The 18,886-nt window shown below is 41.0% G+C and overlaps 1 protein-coding gene across 16 annotated transcripts in view; it reads right to left on the bottom strand.

The window, feature by feature from the left end:
- NEDD4L (neural precursor cell expressed, developmentally down-regulated 4-like, E3 ubiquitin protein ligase) overlaps positions 1 to 18,886 on the bottom strand; it is a 288,447-nt gene that overhangs the window by 102,802 nt on the left and 166,759 nt on the right. For all 16 annotated transcript variants that reach the window (XR_003092935.1, XM_025198473.1, XM_006019096.3 and 13 more), the window contains 3 exons: positions 9,987 to 10,037; positions 1,290 to 1,351; positions 1,080 to 1,182 (listed from right to left, as the gene is read on the bottom strand). Coding sequence is in view for 15 of the 16 variants with exons in the window: in XM_025198467.1 (XP_025054252.1) it covers positions 1,080 to 1,182; positions 1,290 to 1,351; positions 9,987 to 10,037 (216 nt within the window). In the remaining variant the exon portion in view is untranslated. The remainder of the gene's footprint in view (positions 1 to 1,079; positions 1,183 to 1,289; positions 1,352 to 9,986; positions 10,038 to 18,886) is intronic.

Here is an 18,886-nt window from a genome sequence, read left to right as displayed (position 1 = left end):
AGTGGTGGTGATAGAAGCAAAACAGTTGTACAATAATGGCCCTGCCTAGCACTGACTCATGAAACTGGCAGCAGGGACTAAGACAAAAGTATACAACTGTAGTGAGTGGAGACTTGCTTAGCTCATTCTTTAAACACGATATAGTCCTTTATTTGCAGGGCCAGTGGCCTCAAATGTATGCCACAAGTGTATATCAAAATTCAATAACGCAACCTTAACATAGTGTGTAAGGGTGCACTCACAGTCCCGAGTCTTCTCCAGCCCTTGAGAGGTGTCTCTGGCTTCCTGCTGCGCTCTCACACTGCTGTCTTCCTTCTTCAGCTGTCTTTGAATCACTTCTCTAACACGGTGCTGCTCCTTTCCACCTTGCAGCCCTGGATCATCTCCCAGGCCCTATGTCAAGGACTAACTCCCTCTCTCTCTTTCACTTCCTCACTCTCCAACCAGTTCTCAGCTTGCAGCTTCTCTCCCTCTCTTATATCTCAGACCTCTGTCTCTGTTCTCTGGCACCTTTCCTCAGGCACCTAACTCTGCACTCTGGCTCCTTTCCCCAGGAGCCTAACTCTCCTCTCTCAAGTCTCTCTCCCTGAATTCTTTCCCTGGGAGCCTTTTAACTTCCTTCAGTCAGCCAATTATCTGGCATACCTGGGCCAGCCCTCTGGACAGGCCTGTAATTAAGCCTTACTACCTGGAGCTGTGGAGCAGCCCCTGCAAACCAGTAGCCTGCTAAAGTCATCCTAGGCAGCCTGTAATCAGTGCCTTACTGTCTTCATCTGGGATGTAGCCCCTGCAAACCTGCTGACAGCTACAGCTAGACTTGTAGCCTTTGGATGTACAGCTGAATGTAGCCTCTGCCAGCCAGCCTGCTACAACAGCATTAATTTGTTGTGGTCAATTTCTATGCAAAAATTGTCACTTGCTTTTCCTTTGTTTGGTGTATCATGGCAATGCCATGAGATGACATTCACATTTACATACAGTTGTTTCTTTTTAAAGGAAAATAACTGTAGTACTCTCTTTTCCAGTTACATATTAATCTTTACAGGGAAATTAATGAAGTCTTAAATCAGGTACTCTACCTCCGAGTCATCTCTTTGATCATTATTTTCATCCTCTTGTCCTCCATTTTTCGGCATATAGGCCATCTTCAGTCTCAAGAAACCCTTTACCCGAGATTTGTGGCTGAAGAACAAAAACAACAGTAACTAAGAAGAATATGAAACATCCTTTTTAAAACCAAAATATGTTAAATCCCATCAATTTTCTTAGATACAAAGCTCTTCACTCACCTTCTTGGTCTGAGAAGAAAATCCTTAAACGTGTATGGCCGTTCCATGGTTGGGTCTTCTGTCTACAATTAGAAATGACAAATTAAAAGTGTTGAGGCTCAAGAAGATGCATATCGTATACACCACATCCAGCAAAAAGATGTATTAGCAAAATCTGTGTATGCACTGAGGCAAGCCAATCTTTGTCAGTTAAGTGCATGTTGGTACTTTATTATTGCATAGCATGTCCACTAGATGTCACTATCAAAACCAATTTTAGTATACGTGCTGCCGAAGTGGGCATGTAAGCCGGACCAGCAGTCTTTGCCATTACATACACAAATACTTACATATTAAAGAAGAGAGGAGGGGGAAAAATGACCAAAATGACTCTCTAAAATATTAGTGCAGTACACTGGCTCCAGTTGGCCCCAAGACCATCAATATCAAAAATTATATAATCTGTGCCTCCTAGAAAAAGATAAATACTACTAATTTATATAATTAACTCCCGTTTTAGGATTTAAAGCACTTCAGATAAGACTTCCAACACCATGTGAGATAGATGAGTAAAACTAGTCATCACATGAGCTTTGTGATATCTGAGGTCTTGCTCTAGGTAATGAGGTCTTTTTTATACATCGTAAGTGTCTCATTTACGAAAATAAATTTCTAGCCTTCAGTTTTCTGGATAGAGGCCTGGCAACATGAACTATAAAGCCCCAAGGACCAGAATGTAAATAAAAGAAACAAAGAATTTATATACATATGAAAAAATAAACAATGAAGCAAGCTATGAATATATATTTTTGATGTTAGGTAAGTAAAATTTTTAGAAAACTATTTTAGTCAGGTTTTTCCCCCTCCCTTCTTTCCTATATTTGTAAATATTTATGTATGTGGTCGCAATGATACCTGATCCAATTTATATGACTTCATTGTTTCATTTTGGCACCTGACTGAAGATGTTCGATGGGGCTGGCAATAGTGAAAGTACGCAGTTGGAATGTGAATAATGCTCACACCGAGGTAAGGCAGATCTTATTTTCTGATATGACAAGCACCCACAAAATGTTGAGCAGTTGCTCAGTATCCCTTAAACCAGGTCACAGGTATTTCAAATTAATGTCTCCAGTCCCACCAAATAAGTGGACACATCTGAAAATGTTGGCTCAGCTAACATTACCACTGTGGGTAAAGCTGGAAATCACTCCCCAAGAACACTGACTTCTAACATGACCACAAGCATAAGGCACCCTGTCTCCTGAAGCACTGCAAACTGAAGTCTTATTGTACGTTTGTGTTTCAGAATAAAACCACTTCTCTTGCATTTCTAAGAAATGTGATGCCTTGCCATTTTTTCTACTGTGAAAAAGTTCTCCATTCCCCCTGGTCATTTCCTTAATTCCTTTTTTGCACTTTATTTTTGTGAGTTCATGGCTTCCTTCTTCCTGAGAAGCGGTAGTTTTTAGTGGATAAAAGTGTAAAATTTGTATAGGTTGAGATTTATTACTTATATAATACACTTTATCTTCTCTGAGTGCTATATAGGAGGTAAGCAAGTAATTCTCCTAGGTGTTTATTTAGTTAATCCCATTTTCAGATGATAAAACTGAAGTACAGAGAAGAATAGAGACCAACTGCATGGCCTAAAGGAGAACTAAAGCAAAGAATATTTCACAGCTATATTACAATACTTCTCAGTATCATACAGAGAGACTTAATGAAAAAAGGATTTTGTTTTCAGTTTTACTGATCAAAAAAAAAAAATCACTATAATGTTACCCAGAGCATCAAATTAATAGAGTTATCTTATTGCATTTCATGTCAATAACTGAGTACGATGCAGTCTGGAATCTTAGTCATGCACAGGAAAACATCAAGTAGAGACATTATCACGTCATCCTAGAAAACCAGGGGTGCAAGTGCTAAAGTATCTGTCAGAAACTTCTCCACTGTAAATTTTTGTACAGAAGCTGGCGGGTTGATTCCTGAAGTACACTGGATTAGTGAATGGATTTGAAGTATGGAGCATTTATATTATCTAGTGAGCCTCAGCAAAAGGAGATGTGGGGGTTAAATGGTGCAGGTTAGATTCCTGCAAATTTACTAGAAGGGCATTCACAAGCACAGCCTCAGGGTAAATGAGCAAATCAACAAGTCTTTAGATTCTATGTATGCAGAGGCAATCAAGGAATTCGGGATGTTTTGGAAGAATATTTTGATTACTAGATCTTGGCTAAAAAGCAAATGCCTGATTATGCTTCCAATAAAACAAATCAGAGGAAAAGAACAGTCATCATTGTACTTAATAAAGGGGAAAACAGGGAGCAGCTAATGCCTCAAACTAACTTACACAATGTGTAGCACAGTTATGCTTCTATTTTGGCTCCTACTCATTATTTCATTTTGAAAAAGTAATGTTGACTAAAAAAAGGTATTTGAATATAACTTATTCATCAAACCATATGTGCACTGCAACATCTTATGTGGCTTAATGTTCTATTATAGCAGCAGGGTTTATCACATGTTTGTAATATGAAGAATAACATACTCCCACACATTACAGTGCATATATGGGGGTGTAAATCACTCTTTTCTCATTAGGATTTATTTTCTTCCTAGCAACATGATAAGGCACATCAGACTCTTTACACTACTGTAATTTGCAAGAAGTCTGTAATAGCATTCTGGCTCAGGGTGACTTTTTCTAAAAAAAAAAAAAAATCATAAATAGCTCCCATATAACACAAGCACACAACTAAATACAGCATGAAAAATAGCTATAGAGCCTGTAGGAATTAAGAAGTCACCTTTGTCCAAATAAAAAGAATATCCCTTCTAATAAAGACATTTTTATACTGGTATAAGTATTTTCCATTTGCATCTACTGTTAGTATGCTCATACACTTAGCCAGAGAAAACCCTCATCAGACAACAAGAGGCTAAGATATGCAGCATTTAGTATAATAAAATATATTTAAACAATGTCAAGCTTGAAAACAAAACAAAAAACCCATTAGTATATCAGAAAATCTATGCCAAGTTATAAAATGAAATAGCTTCTTTGCTTTATTTACAAAACTAGTTGATAGAAAGCCTGCCAATAAATGAAACAAAAATGTGTAAATATTTAAATATGCAGAAAATAAAATTACTGGTGTTTAAAACTTTGTGTCCTGGAGCTTTCCCATTTGAACATTTAGCTAGTCGATTCAACATTGGCATAGAGTGGGAGGTAGAACATGCAGAGCACAAAAAAAGCAAATAATGGGTGCATCCATATCTGCACTTTACTGCAGAATTGACTAATTAGCTCTGCGGTAAAAGTGTCACTGTCTACAAGAACGCCAGTGTTATAGTGCAGAAGATTAATTAACTCTATCATAAAATGGGGAGCAGTACTATCTTATGGTGGAGTAATTAACTGCACTGAAACTCATGTAGACAGTGAACAGGGTTGGGTGGGGAATGAGGATGCAAAAGTGCGGGGGCTGCTGCCTGCTGCCCTGTGTCACACTGTAGCACCCTCATGCCCCATCCAGCCCCTCTGCCACCCAACGCCAGTACCTGGAACCCGGGGCTGACCCCTTGTGTCTCCTGCCAGCCCGGGACTGCTCCACCCCAGCTCTAACTGCTGCGGTCCCCAGTCAGTGCACATGAAGACGCTTCACCTGGGAGCAGCTGACTCCAGCACAAACTTTGCCAGAGCTTATTCAGGCACACTAATTGCACTTGTAGATGTGCCCAATATGTAAAAAATCTGTCCCAGTCTGTAACCACCATTTAAGGCTTGTTCATAAACAGTAAACTATCAAACTAACTGTCTTTAAGCAAGGGATCCAGCTGTTCCACTCTCCTCACTGATACAACTGTAAAGAGTTGAACAATGCTGAAACTCTGGCACCTGCTCACTTATTTTTTCTAAAGGAATAACTTTGAGTCCCTTTAAGCACTGACAGTTAAATCCTGGCCCATATTGGAATCAGTTCAAGTTTTTCCATGGGACTAAGATTATACCTAGGATTCTACTTATGGATTCCTGAGCTTTGAACAAATTCAAGTCTGCAGCTTTCCAGAGGGATGGAATATAGGTCAGCTAGAAAGCATAAGCTATAAAACCTGAATGTGGAGTTTTGTATTGCACTGGCAATATATCCACATGGACAGCAAAAATATACCACTAGAATTCAAGGGGAGAGTCTCCATCTTTGCTTATACAGTTCAATGGGGATTATATCTACCATATCTGCCCAAATCCAAGTTGACTTTGAATTAAAAACAACCCCCCCAATAATTAGATTCTACAAGAGGAAAACATTATATATGTTGGCCTAACCCTGCACCCCTTACTGCTCCTTGGTCCCCTATTACTTGCCCCCTTTGCTGTCATCCCTCTTCCCTGCCACTGCTTACCAATGCGGCTGCTCTCGCCACAATGGTCCTGGCCCCAGCCAGGAAGCAGTGGCATCAGTTCTGGTCCTAGGCCCAGGTCGCGGCTGGAGCCAGAGCCAGAGCTGCAACAGCTCCCCTGTTGCTATGCAGTCCCCTGCACTTTTCCTACATCGCAGGCCACAATGTTCCCCACACTGCCCACCCCATCTCTCCCAGTCTCGCACACTGTGCAGTCTCCTTGCCGCCCTGTGCTCATTCACCTCCCCCCATACACACACTTGCACCATGCAGACTTTTCTGCACTTCTCCCCACCACTCACTCACACTATGTGGTCTCCCCCATACCCTTGCACAGCACAATCTCCCTTACATTCTCCCCACCCAGCACAATCTCCTGTGTTCCCCACCCCCTCCCCACAGGGCAATCTCTGCCCTCTACACTCCCCTCCCCACACACAGGCACTATAGACACCTATACACATACATTGAAGCTGCTCTGATGCACTCTCCTCCATATCCTCCCCCCTCCCCCAATACACACTACCTGGTCTCCTTCACACTCCCCCTGCCATGCAAGCCCCACTTGGGCAGGCAGCAGTGGCAGTAACAGATAGCTGTTGTGGCTCTGGCTCAGGTTCAGTAAATTTAAGTACATACACTAATTTAGGCTGGAATTTGGTCTGCTATGTTGAGATTGTATTGAACCTTTGGAAGACTGAGAAGAAAGAGACAACTAGAGTCTTACAGAATTGAGTTACAAGACAGGCCTTCCAATTGGAACTCACTCACTTTCCAAAAAAATGAGAGGTACATAGGTGACCAGTGACAATTAAATGAATGGAACTCATCATCCACTTTTATTAGAACAGTTCAACAACTCAATGTTTTACAAGGACTTATGAATCATCCTGGGCCAATTATTTTTTAATTAATCATCTTTCAATTGCAGCTCTGACCAGTAATAAGCTCCCCAATGGTTTCATTACAAGCAATGGAAAAGATACACTACTTTGTTCCCAAAAATCTATAGTTTTGTGTGGCTTTAGAAAAGCAAATCTGTCAAACTGCAACTTTACCCAGGCCTGTTTTGCCAAAACAAGTGCCACTGTTTGCCACTATATATTTGTGTCCAACACATGAAGTCGATACTAGCAGGCAAAATCCAGCTTTTATGTCACGTGAATAAAACTATCCCCACAAATGGCACATGATTTCCCTTGAACTACAGCCATCAGCAAAATGACCATGTGGACATGCTCTAATGACAGCCATGCCAACCGCTGTGAAGGAGCAGGTCTCTCTCTCTACAGTGCACCAGGTTTTCTGCTGACATCTGTCTGAGTGAGAACACACAAGATTAGGAAGAGCTGCAAACTATGCATAGCTCCAGAGAACCAGCAGCGTTGGCAGCTGAATGTCAAAAACTCTGGGAGAGAAACTTTCTAGAGCAGACGTAACCTCAGACGCTACACTTACCACTTAACCTGTCAGTGGACAGTTCAAAAAGTCCAAACATCATGAGAAGGAGAAAAAGTTGCCAGCTGTCAGTGTTTGAGATTTAACCTGGGCTGAGTATGCTCTTTCAAATGATCTGAGAGAATTCTCCCAGGTTTGTTCTCCTGATAGAAAATCTTATCTGAAGACATTTGAACAGACACTTGAATGCTGAGCCCCTGAAGTGCTAAGCTTGCAGTGCTGATGCTGCACAGCCAGGGGGTCCTGTGTGCCCATCTCAGTATGCCCGGCACACTCCTTCAGCCTGCCCCAACACTGAACGGCAGCACCAAGCAGGGCAGCCTTGCCTGGCTGACAGGCTACCTGTGCCTTCCTGTAGCACAATGTGGGGATTATGAAGGGGGCATTTTCTGCTCCATGCTTAGCTGGAGTAACAAAGTCCAGTGAGTGACACACTTCTGGGAGGAGGTGAGGGGAAGGGGGGAGAGGGAAGGAGGGGGAAGGCAAAGTACCCTTGGATGCTGTGACTTCTCCCAGAATAAACTTTCTTGGGAGTGATTTAACCCAGGTTGTCCCAGGTTATTTTTCTCTTGAAACAGCCGTTTTTGCTCTGGGAGAAAAGTCCTGAACATCTGTACACTCATGGCTTCACCTGAGAGAAGAGCGACTACCTGGAGAAAATAAAGGTCTGTACATGGCCCTGGTCAGCTGGAGATAAGTGCCATAAAAGCTAAACAGATACTAGGAGAGCTTTTAGTTTTGAAATGTCACGCAGCATATCTAGCAATGAATATCAGATTACTGGCAACCTGCAGCCCATGGGCAATATCGAGCCCATCGCGCCACTGGATTTGGCATTGAGCTGGAGGGGCTTCAGAAATGCTTGGTGGCAAGGGTGGGGAAGGAAGGTTTGCCTGCACTATACCATAGCTGGTTGGCTTTAGTGGAAGAGGGCTTCACCCATACTGTGTTGCTCCACAGCCCAGTGGCAGGTCAGGTAGCAGGGAGAAATGGCAGCAGAGACCAGTTCCTAGTACCGGCCTGCCTTGGATCTGAGTTGGGTCATTCTGGCTTGTAATTCGAAAAAATATTCCAAATATTTAAAGTGTTGAAATTTAAAAAAAAATTGCACTGTACTTTCATTCACTATACCATAGCACAGTAAAAAATAGACTAGTACACTTTAGCTGCAGAAATATCTTGAGTACACACTAATATATATTAAAAGCTGCAATTTATTTATTAAGAATGGAAAATTGCTTGAATTATTATTTACCATTTCTAATATGAAAGAAATATTACATCTATACTGTTGAATATTGGTACTCTTTTGCATGATTATTTTAGCATTACTTGGATTGGAGTTCCAATTAGTACTTCAAAACAGTGAGATTATTTATATTAGTCAAATATGCTACAGTAAAAGAGGTCCCTCTTTAAGATAGTTGTATTTTTAATGTTTTTTCTTCTTTAAAAAACTAACTCTCTCTCTCACCTACTGATTTCTACAGGTGGCTGCTAATCCCTGTAGCAGTTGTTTTGCACAGGGACTGGCTATCAAGAGAGTTTTCTGGTAATTTAGGATACAGACAAAATTTACTGTGAACTGAAAGGTGCTCCCTCACATGCTCCAAAACAAATGCCCACATGTGTGCGCACCTACCTTATGCCACACACAAAAGTGAAATTGTGGTAGTTTCATTCTCAATGACAGGAGTAATCTCTTTTGGTTTAACTTTCATCTGCCATAGGATAAAGTATGTACATGAGGTTCTTGATGCCCTGTAGAGCCCTAACTATTTTACCCCACAGTAAATGGTTTGCATGTATATATCCTTGCTCTATAAGACACCCAGACACTTGAATGGGAGCTTCTTAAATCCTTCCAGGTTCTCATATTCCAGGCTATAGTTTTGACTCTGAACCAGTGTTCAAAACAGATACAGCACCTTTCCAGATAGGGCACAGACTGTCTTCCCCTAAATGGCATGCAAGCTTATTTCAACTGACTATGCACATAACTAAAGCGGTAGATACGTCACTAGGAAAGGAGGAGCTGAAGTAGGTTAGCAATGGAAAGCAAAGTAAAAGCTGTGTGTGTTAAGATGTTTAGAGGAAAGAGAATTTGCTTGGCTCCCACAGAGTATGTCCATGCTGCTGCAATGGTACCCCTGAAAACACTGCTGAGAGGCATAACCTTCTCCTGCCGATTTGTGTTCTGCATGCCTCAAACGAGTGCTTTAAGGGCCCTGCTGTCATTCTGGAAATTGTGGTCTTCAGCCTCTGTGAGAATGGCAGCAGAAGGCACCCTCAAGGTGCCCTCTGCTATCTTACATTTCAAGGTTTGACTTATGCAGAATAGGACGAGAGGGTTAGGATGCATTTCTTGGCACTACTCTTAGGAATGCCATACAAACAGCATGCTCAGAGAGGGAAACCATCCAAACATGAAAGAAAGTTACAGGATGAAAAGAGGACATAGCAATAGTTAAGGAGAGGAATAACCAGGGCTTGGGCTACCAATGCATTCATCATTTAGCACAGGGTAGAAGAGGTGGACCCAAGGAAAAAGCAACAGAAGTGGATGACAGCATATATCTGCAATAAGGACTTTTTTAAAGAAAGGCACTTTCTGGAGGTAGAAGGGAGAGAATCTCGGATTACCTTCTTTCTAGTCCCAACAAGCTCAAGGAGCATGTGGGGTCATCGTACAGAACCAGGGGAGTCTCCAATTAGCCACTAATATTGCTGCAGTAATGATGGGAGATCAGACTGAACTACTTGTAGAGACAAGCTGCATAATGTTTATGGAAATTTCTCACGTGGGGTACAGACCACAGACAGGATGAGGACTTGGACATTTCTTACCGGAAGATGATTAAGTGGGACGTCTACTTGACCAAGGAAGTCGTCTCTAGTCTGTTAAACAGAAGAAAACAGAAATTAGTTCATTTTTAAATGAACAGGAAAGAGGAAAGAAGCTAAATGAAACACAGAACACCATATAGCTACCACAAGGACCACACTTTTCCAGCATTTTACCGTGAATGGATTCTACCTCCATAACTACTTCTATTAAGCAGATACAGTTCCCACATTTCATCAGTGTATTTCCAAAATTTCTGCAGTGTCCTTTAAAGTGCTTTCCTAGTCCACAGTACAATCCTCAGGTGTTACCATACTTCAGCTAAGATTTTGCCTGATGACCTGTTAACAGGCAGAAGGCAGGGTAGAGTTGTACCTTATAGACTGAATAAACTGCTAACAATGGAAAGTCTGAAATACGATTAAAGGTAAATTTCCAAGCCTTCCACTAGGATTCCTGGCATTATGCAAGTTACAGATTCTGGGCATATACAAGCTAAAAATAAGTCACCACCTATGAATTTAAACTTAAAACATTTCACATTAAGCATTTTTTCATTTTAATGGGGCCCCATTCACATGTACAGTGCTATTCCCTCCTAAGAGCAGAGTCAACTAGCCACTAAGGATAATGCTGGATGAGGATATATAAGCACTTTTCTCTCATGAAAAATGTGTCTAGAACAATACCACAAACACAGCAATTGTTTTTATGAACAAATACCAGGCTGATCTCAATGGTTCAGGAGAAAGTAACTTATGAGATGCAATAACTCATCCCAAAACCAGCCTTCTTATTACTTTTTCACTTCACTTTCTGGTGGTCTAGCCTATATTATGCATGCTTCATATGGCCTATATTACATATGCTCCTATTTTGACTACAACAACGTGGCAACTGATCTAGTTAATGTATTTGGTTGCAGATACACCAGTTACATCTGCTTGCATAGCTCTGCCCACACATGTGGTTTTATTCCTTTAAGGTATAGGAAAACTGCGTGCAGACACGCCCTGAGAGAGGACCACACAGGTAAAGCTTATCCTTAGGAAACGGTGGTAACTGTACCGGAGATATTTAACAGGTTTCACGAAAATAGCTTGATCCAAAATGGGGATTCGCAAACCATACAGGTAAACTCACAGGTGGTATGAGAACTAGATATTCCATCAGTTCACTTCAAATCAATTTAAGAAGATGCTACATAAACTGTTTAAGTTTGGGATCTGCTGCTCTACACTCAGAATCAGGACTGCTCAGCATCTGATTTGGCTCTGGCTTTCCTTTTCTGATCTTCTGACCTCCATACAAAGATGTTGTTTCAGTGTTGTGTTTACTCAAATAAGGCAGAAGGGCTCTGGATTTGTATTTGGATGAGACTGCCCTACTTGGATGTATTATAGATCCCTTGCTGTTCCAAGAACATGCTTGCCAGTCTATAAAGCTGATTTACTAAGTGAAGAGAGGAACGTGATACTGTATGTTTTAAGAATTTGCATGTGATGTTTGAATTACTTTTTGCCTTAGTGCATGAAATACCTGTAGTTCCTCATTCACCTACCTTTCTAATACTTGATACAACATCAGCTACAAGAATAGCCTAAATTAATAATTAATAAAAAAATAAAACAGAAAAAGATGCGAGGCTTCAAAATGTATACAACCTGCCTAAATATTTTTGTTGTCCTGCACTCCAACCCCATGATTAATCATTCATATCTAAATAAAATGGTAAATTCTTTGGGGCAGGGACGATAATTTACTATTTGTGCTGAACAGGATCTCTGGTATAGGATACCTTAAAAAACCCCAAGCATCTCAATAACATTTTAAACTGCAAAACAATGGTAAACAGAATACTCTGGTTCAGCAACAATTCTCTCTCTCTCTCTTTTTCCTCTCCAGCCCCACAAGAAGCCAAATGCTCTAATGAAGTGTCAATGGAGCTGTTAAGGAACTCCTTTATCTTTTGGACTGGATATAGATTGATGGTCCCAAAACATTCGCATGCTTTTTAGACCATCAGCAAAGGGGAAGATGTTTTCCAGCAGAAGTTGCTCTATATAACTTCATTCACAATAATTACAGTGCTATAGTGAGTGTCATGCAACATGAATACAATTTTATTTTAGTGTTACTTATACTGCTATTAAAAATGCAAAATGAGAAAAAATGATCTCATAAAAGCAATGTGACAATAAGGCTAAAGAAAAAATAAAAACACATCTGCATTTCCTGTTTTTAAGTTTGAGGTTCCCAGTGCATACTCAAATCCTCCCATTTGCTTAACATCATGATCTTCAAGTTAAATGAATCTATTATTAAAGATCCACCATGCATACAGAATAGAGGAAGTCAAGGAAAAATAGATCTTCGAATTCTAAGTACAGTACATTAGAACAGAATATCTGAAGACTACCGTGATAGCATAGAGAATTAGGCTTACAAATAAGTTTAAACCTCGCACTCTCACATTCATGACAGATTAAATCTGAATTGAAAGCATGGATGTGAGAGGTTTAGCACCCTGTTACCAACTTCGTATCAAGATCACCGCTAACACACACATATTTTGCTTCAATATTGTATTATTTACAAAACAGCATTAGATTTTAAATATTCATATCCATTGGTCTATAAAAGGTGTTCACATAGCCCAGCCACTTTTAAAAATCCCATAACAAAAACCAAAACCTGGGTCTTGCTTGTTTTTGTTTTGTTTTGGGGTGGGTTTTTTTGGCATCTTACATGCAATGAACTTGCCAATCTGAGCTCACTGCACTGAACAGAAATATTCCTGTTCCACTATAAACAAATCTCAACAAAGCTAATGATAAAAGAGCTCAAAGCTAAAATTAAAATGAGAAAGCTCCCCATTTCTGTTTGCATTATGCCTGTCAAGGGCAACACTTCCATATTAAAGCAAAGCTGATTATAAAAATAAACTGGAAAAATCAAGTCAGCTAGAATGTCAGTAGTTTGTCAAGTACAGAACAAGAGTGTATAAAGCTAACTGGCCGAAACAGGTGCTCTCCAAGTGACTATTGGATGCAGCGTTTAACAGAGCCTGGTTTCAAAACATGCCAGTGTTGCCAAAACCAGTGAAGTTACATAAACAGACTATGTGAACGAAGGGCACTTTTAACAAGCATAATTTAGATCAGAGACAAGGGTGGTCAGTGATAGCGTAGTCTAATCCAATGACAAGACATAAGGCTATTAAATCAGGAGGCTTGAATCCTAATGCCATCTCTGCCACTGATTGGCATAACTTTGGACAAATCTATTAGCACTCCTGCATCTCATTTTCCCAGTATCTCCAGGCACCTTTGCTAATGTCAATGTGAGCTCCACAGCTAAGGCACTGTTTCGTAGTTTCCGCCCCCCACCCCAGTGTGATGTGCAGATGTGCACAGTATAAAACTTCCAATCATCTACAGCAGTGTTTCTCAACCCATGTGCCATGAGAATATATGAATGGGTTGTAAGCAAACTTTAAAAATGAGGATCAACAAACTTTAAAAATGGATTCTCCTTTAAAAGAGAAAAACATGGTTAACTGTGGCTTTTCCTTTGCAGGCTGGCAGAGTCCCAGCCTGCGAGGGGCTGCTTGGGGCCCCCCTACTCCACTCCCCCTCCCCATCCTGCTCCACACCCCCTCCCTCTGCCCCACACATGACGGGGCTGGGGCTTGGGGGCACCGTCAGGAGTGAGGGGCACTGGGTTGGTACGGGCCATCAATGTTGACAAATGGGTCCTGGTATAAAAAAGGTTGAGAACCACTGATCTATAGAAACCCCACTGATGTAGTGTTGCAAAGAGAATAATGACTAATTAAAATTAACTTCAAAACCTTTAATGATATGCCTGGAAACTTCCCCTTTGGAACAAGTTCTATTTAAGAAGAGCAAGCTTGAGTAATTCTTTAAAAAGGTATGCTACTATAACAATGTGATTAATATGCTGTAATGCAATGCATTTAACCTGGCTAAAAGCTATTCCATAATGCATGTCATCAAGAAATATTAAATATTAATTAAATGGGTCTCAATTTCATGTGGTAAATAAGTTGTAACTATTTTGAAGTTTGGGAAACTGAGGCAGCTTAAATCTCTTTGAGAAGGTCACAAAGCAAGCTCACAACAGTTGGAAATATGGAGGGTAGGGGATGGGGTAGAATGCCTAATCTGTAGTCCTGTGCCTTACCCTCTTCTCTACGAGCAGCAGACAGGAAACTGAATACCAGCGAGAACCAAGTGAAAGTGATGCTCCTTATGAACTAGAAGCATGTCACCCTGGCCTCTACACTGTGTAAGTATTGAATCAACATAACTGCATATCCTCTGAGTACTGACATTTCTTGTGGTTATTTTTAAGGCGGTAAAATGCCGCCAATTTACCTCCTCAGTTATGTCCTATTATATCATCTACCACACTAAAACTGCATACAAATCAACCATCTATTAAGGATTTTAGTCTTTTTAATCCCAAGAAGCCACAAATTTCCTCAACATATAACAGTACAGAACTAGCAGTAAACAAACAGACTGTGATTGCATTCGATTTCTACTAATAAAGATGGAGAACTAATGAACAAATAAGGACAGTTCAAAGTAGCACAAATAAAGCCATCAATAATTACTAAAGGAACTCATTTCAGGATCTAATAGAAAGGCTTGCATTATCTCCACAATGTCCAATGATGTTTCCAAGATGGGAATATCAAAAAGTGTGCAACTACCTAAACTTCAGACTGTACACTAGGTGTTATGGTCTGATTTACCAGTCACCTGAATTGTAGAGATGCTTATAACTTGCATATGTGGTTTACGTTGAGAGAACTTAATTTACTATACTAAACATCAAAGAAAAATATGAGGAATTGAAAGTGTTGAAGAAAATAAGAGAATCAGCCTTGATTATGAAAAGAAAGCATGTTCAGAGGATTGGTCATTTGAGACCTACGTAAGCACTAATACTGGAACAGTTTCATCATTGCTTTCCCACAGTAATAAAGCCCTGGCTATACTTTCAGTGTTACTACGCATGGTAATTACATTTCCAGTGAAGACAGTTGCATACTGGCTGGAATGGGATTGTTTTAAATCATGTATGTATATGACTTAGAAATCACAGCTTTAAAACCAAGAATGAAGTTAATGGTTTTCAAGACCTTACCAGTTCTTCTCACATGGCAGACAAGACTGCTCCGACGTCTTTTGTTGGTGCACTAGTCTAAATTTTAGCAATGAATTATCTCCAAATCCTGTCACTTCTCAGTTACACTTTAACACACTCCTTGTGCAAACAAGGAAAGTGGTTCACTTTCTATCTGAGTTCATGGGTACACAGCTTAACTGACTCCTCCTTGCCAAAACAAAATAATACAGGACCTCTCAGAAAGGAAATGAAACAAAATCAAGAACCGGATTCATTAGCTAGACACCACATGCCCTCAGCTTCCAGTACTGTGTTATCTCAGAATACCACATGTTTTGAGTATTTCACTAGGATTATAAAATGGCTTTGAATGTGACAGAACAAAAACAGTGAAAATGATGTTACATGCCATTACCAAAGGACAGTTTATAAATAATGAAAGTCAGACTTACAAGATATTCAACTGCTATTAATACAATACTTTAAACAATAGACACACATACCGCAGCTGGATTTGCAGCTAGTCCAATTTGCTAACTGTCCATTATTATAATTCTTTCCTCTGGAGGAAGCCATTTAGAACAAGGCAGAAAAGTAGATTAAGTCCAGAAAAAGATTATTTTTGCAGAAGGGTGGACCTAGGACCATGAGTTTCACTTGTCTCTGTAGATCTGTATGATTAGTAGGGCCCTACTGAATTAATGGCAGAAGCGGGCTGTGTGGCAGCTCCTTTAACCTTGCAAGTTCTCCCACGTGCCCTCCCCTGCAGATTGGTGAAGGGGCCCCGTCACTCACTCCTGATCATCAGGGGGCAAAAACCACAGTTTTAGACATGGTGCTGTTTTTGCCTCCTGGCCAGTCAGCAGCAAGCATCAGGGCCACCAGGGCCCCTCTGCCAATTGCTGGGGGGGGAGGGGGAGAAGGGAGGGGAGGAGGGGTGTACAGGGAGGAACCCGCAAGATTAAAGGAGCTGCTGCATAGCCCACTTCCGCCGTGAATTTGGTAGGGCCCTAATGATCTACATGGAAAGCTATCCTCATTCAAGAACTACACAGCTCTGAATTCCCTTTTGCAGCTGTGCAATCACTGAACTTCCATGTACACGTGGCAAGAGGGAACGCTACTTTGTACTGAAATTTGTAACGAAAATTTTTCACTCCCAATTCACTCTTTCACCATTTCACGTCAAACCCTAAGCTGTGATCCAAAGGATGAAGTGACCATAGTTTTTCACTCTACACAGCGATAGCATACAGGTGGCATTCTTCCGCTTATGGCCTCCATTCTGGATGAGAGCTTTCAGGCCACTTACCTAAACAAACTGACTGTAATTTGAGAGGGATATTGTTTCCAGTATTAATTTTGGCCTAACTTTTGGCTACTTCTTAAATAAATAATTAGGAAAGGCATAACCTCTGAAACCAAAGTTGTTGGGATTTTTTAAAATATCGCCCCCTCCTCCCCCCACCCTCATTTTTTGTAAACAAATGTTCTTGTTGCTCTGTAGAGAAAAGTAGTGAAACAGTGCTACCCAAATAAGGAAGTCATGTTTCCTCCAGTTCATTACACGTTTAGCAAAAGATAAGAATAAGGAGTAGAAAAAAAATGGTGAGGAAAACCTGATTTTCCATGAATGCGCTATACACAGGTTTTAAAATATGTATGTATAGAATCAACATATTATAAATACATATATGTTAAAAAATGCCCTTCCCTGTCAATTCAATGTTTAAGAATGGAACTTTACTGTAAAGCTAGTTTTAAAGTATGCATATAATAATGTGTTCATCCATCAGTCTTTTTAGTATCTTACCTAAGCAAGAGGAAGTTCAGTTGCTTGATCTAGAGAGATTTTGGGGTATGATATTTCTGAAGATATTAAGTTTTGGTAATACATATGCACACTATATAAGTAGTGTATGTATTTGCCCACCTCACCAGTCAGAAGACTAGGTTTATTCTTCATTAATCTATCGTATGGGATAAATTCCAATCTAAGGTTCTGTAACATTTGCCAAAAAATCATCTGTCTGTCAGTAGAAAAAGCCCACACCAGAAATTACTTGTGACACCAGATATCAGGGCCAGTGACTGCCCAAACAACCTGACGCTTATTTATAACCACACTATGCACAGAATTCCAGGAAGTGCATGCTGCTCTTCCAGAGCCAAGTTTACATATTTATCATAGCAGAGCTTTAAGTTTATTATTAAAATTCATACTTTATATGATGACATGCCATAATATTTCTACATAAAAAATGGTTGTATGACAATAAACAAGGTGGTCCCTGATACCAGCATTCTGAGAGCATAGTTAAAAACATGTATATGTATTACAATTGCTAAATTATTTCTTTGAACTCAGTATCTTTATGAAACTAGTTTGAAATTTTGGGAAACTGGTCATAGCGCAAAGAAAAAAGATGGCAGCATTTTTTCTTCTGAGTTACTAACGCACAATTTGTCAAAGCACATGAATTTACTCCCACACAGGCTTCAATAGGGCTAATCAAAGTTAAGCAATTTCCCCTTCTCCTTATGACACACTGGATAAATACTTTATCAGAAGTATCTGTAGCTTTTAGCTCTAAGAGGGTGCATGTACACAAGAAATTAATGTGACACGATAAATTCTGGCACAGTTTGTGCCAAAGAAAACTGCTCCTGGGTGCAGTGTCTGTACATGTGCCCAGGGCCCCAGTACTTTGAGCTGGGGTGGAGCAGCCCTGGGCTGGCAATGTATCCTGGGGGGTCAGCCCCGGGCTCTGGGTGGCGGTGGAGAGGCTGGCTGAGGTACATGGGTACAAAAGCGCGGGGTTAGGTGGCAGGCCGCCCCTGCACTTTAGAACCCTGATGCCCCAGGCAGCTCCTGTTACCGTCTACACGTGCATTTTGGTGGATCAAATTACTCTGCTGTAGGATAGTACTGTTCCCCACAGCTGACTGGCAAGAGACATCATGGTTTAGAAGAATGAGTCAGGAAGTCTTGGGTTCTACTTATCCTGGACAGGGTGGGGAAAAAAGGGGGAGGGGTTGCACTCTATCTCAGTGAGCAATATACATCAACCCTCATCAAGACAGAATTGAAGGATGAGGAAGTAGAAGGATTGTGGGTTAGGCTACATGGGGGGCAAGGAGAAAGGGATTTGGTGGTAGGGGTCTGCTACAGACCCCCACATCAAGGGGAAGAAATAGATGCGGGGCTCCTGAGGCAGCTCTCAGAGGCCATAAAAGCTAAAGAGGTGGTAGTCATGGGGGACCTAAACTACCCAGACATCTGCTGGGAGACACAGATGGCAAAGTCCCACCGCTCATGCAGATTTCTAACCTGTGTACGGGACCTCCACCTGACACAGGAGGTACATGGTCCCACTAGGGGGATGCCATACTGGATCTGGTATTGGCAACGGGGGATGACATGGTAGGGGACCTCCAGATCGGTAGCCATCTGGGGGACAGTGATCACCAAATAATAGAATTCTTCATAAAACGTTGAGTGGGTAAGGTAACTAGTAGGGTGAAAGTACTAGACTTTAGGAAAGCTGATTTAAATGAACTCAGGCGATTAGTCAAGGACGCACTGCAGAGTAGGAGTTTTGAAATGATGGGAGCCCAAGAAGGGTGGCTGTGCCTTAAGGAAACGATCCTTCGGGCACAAAGCGAGACAATCCCCATGCGGGGTAAAAGAGGGAAAGGGGCCAGGAGGCTTCCCTGGCTGACCACAGAAATCCAGGGCAGC

This window comes from Alligator sinensis, unplaced genomic scaffold (genome assembly GCF_000455745.1).
Source record: "Alligator sinensis unplaced genomic scaffold, ASM45574v1 scaffold347_1, whole genome shotgun sequence".
Classification (NCBI taxonomy): domain Eukaryota; kingdom Metazoa; phylum Chordata; order Crocodylia; family Alligatoridae; genus Alligator; species Alligator sinensis.
This window is presented reverse-complemented; position numbering and strand designations above follow the sequence as displayed.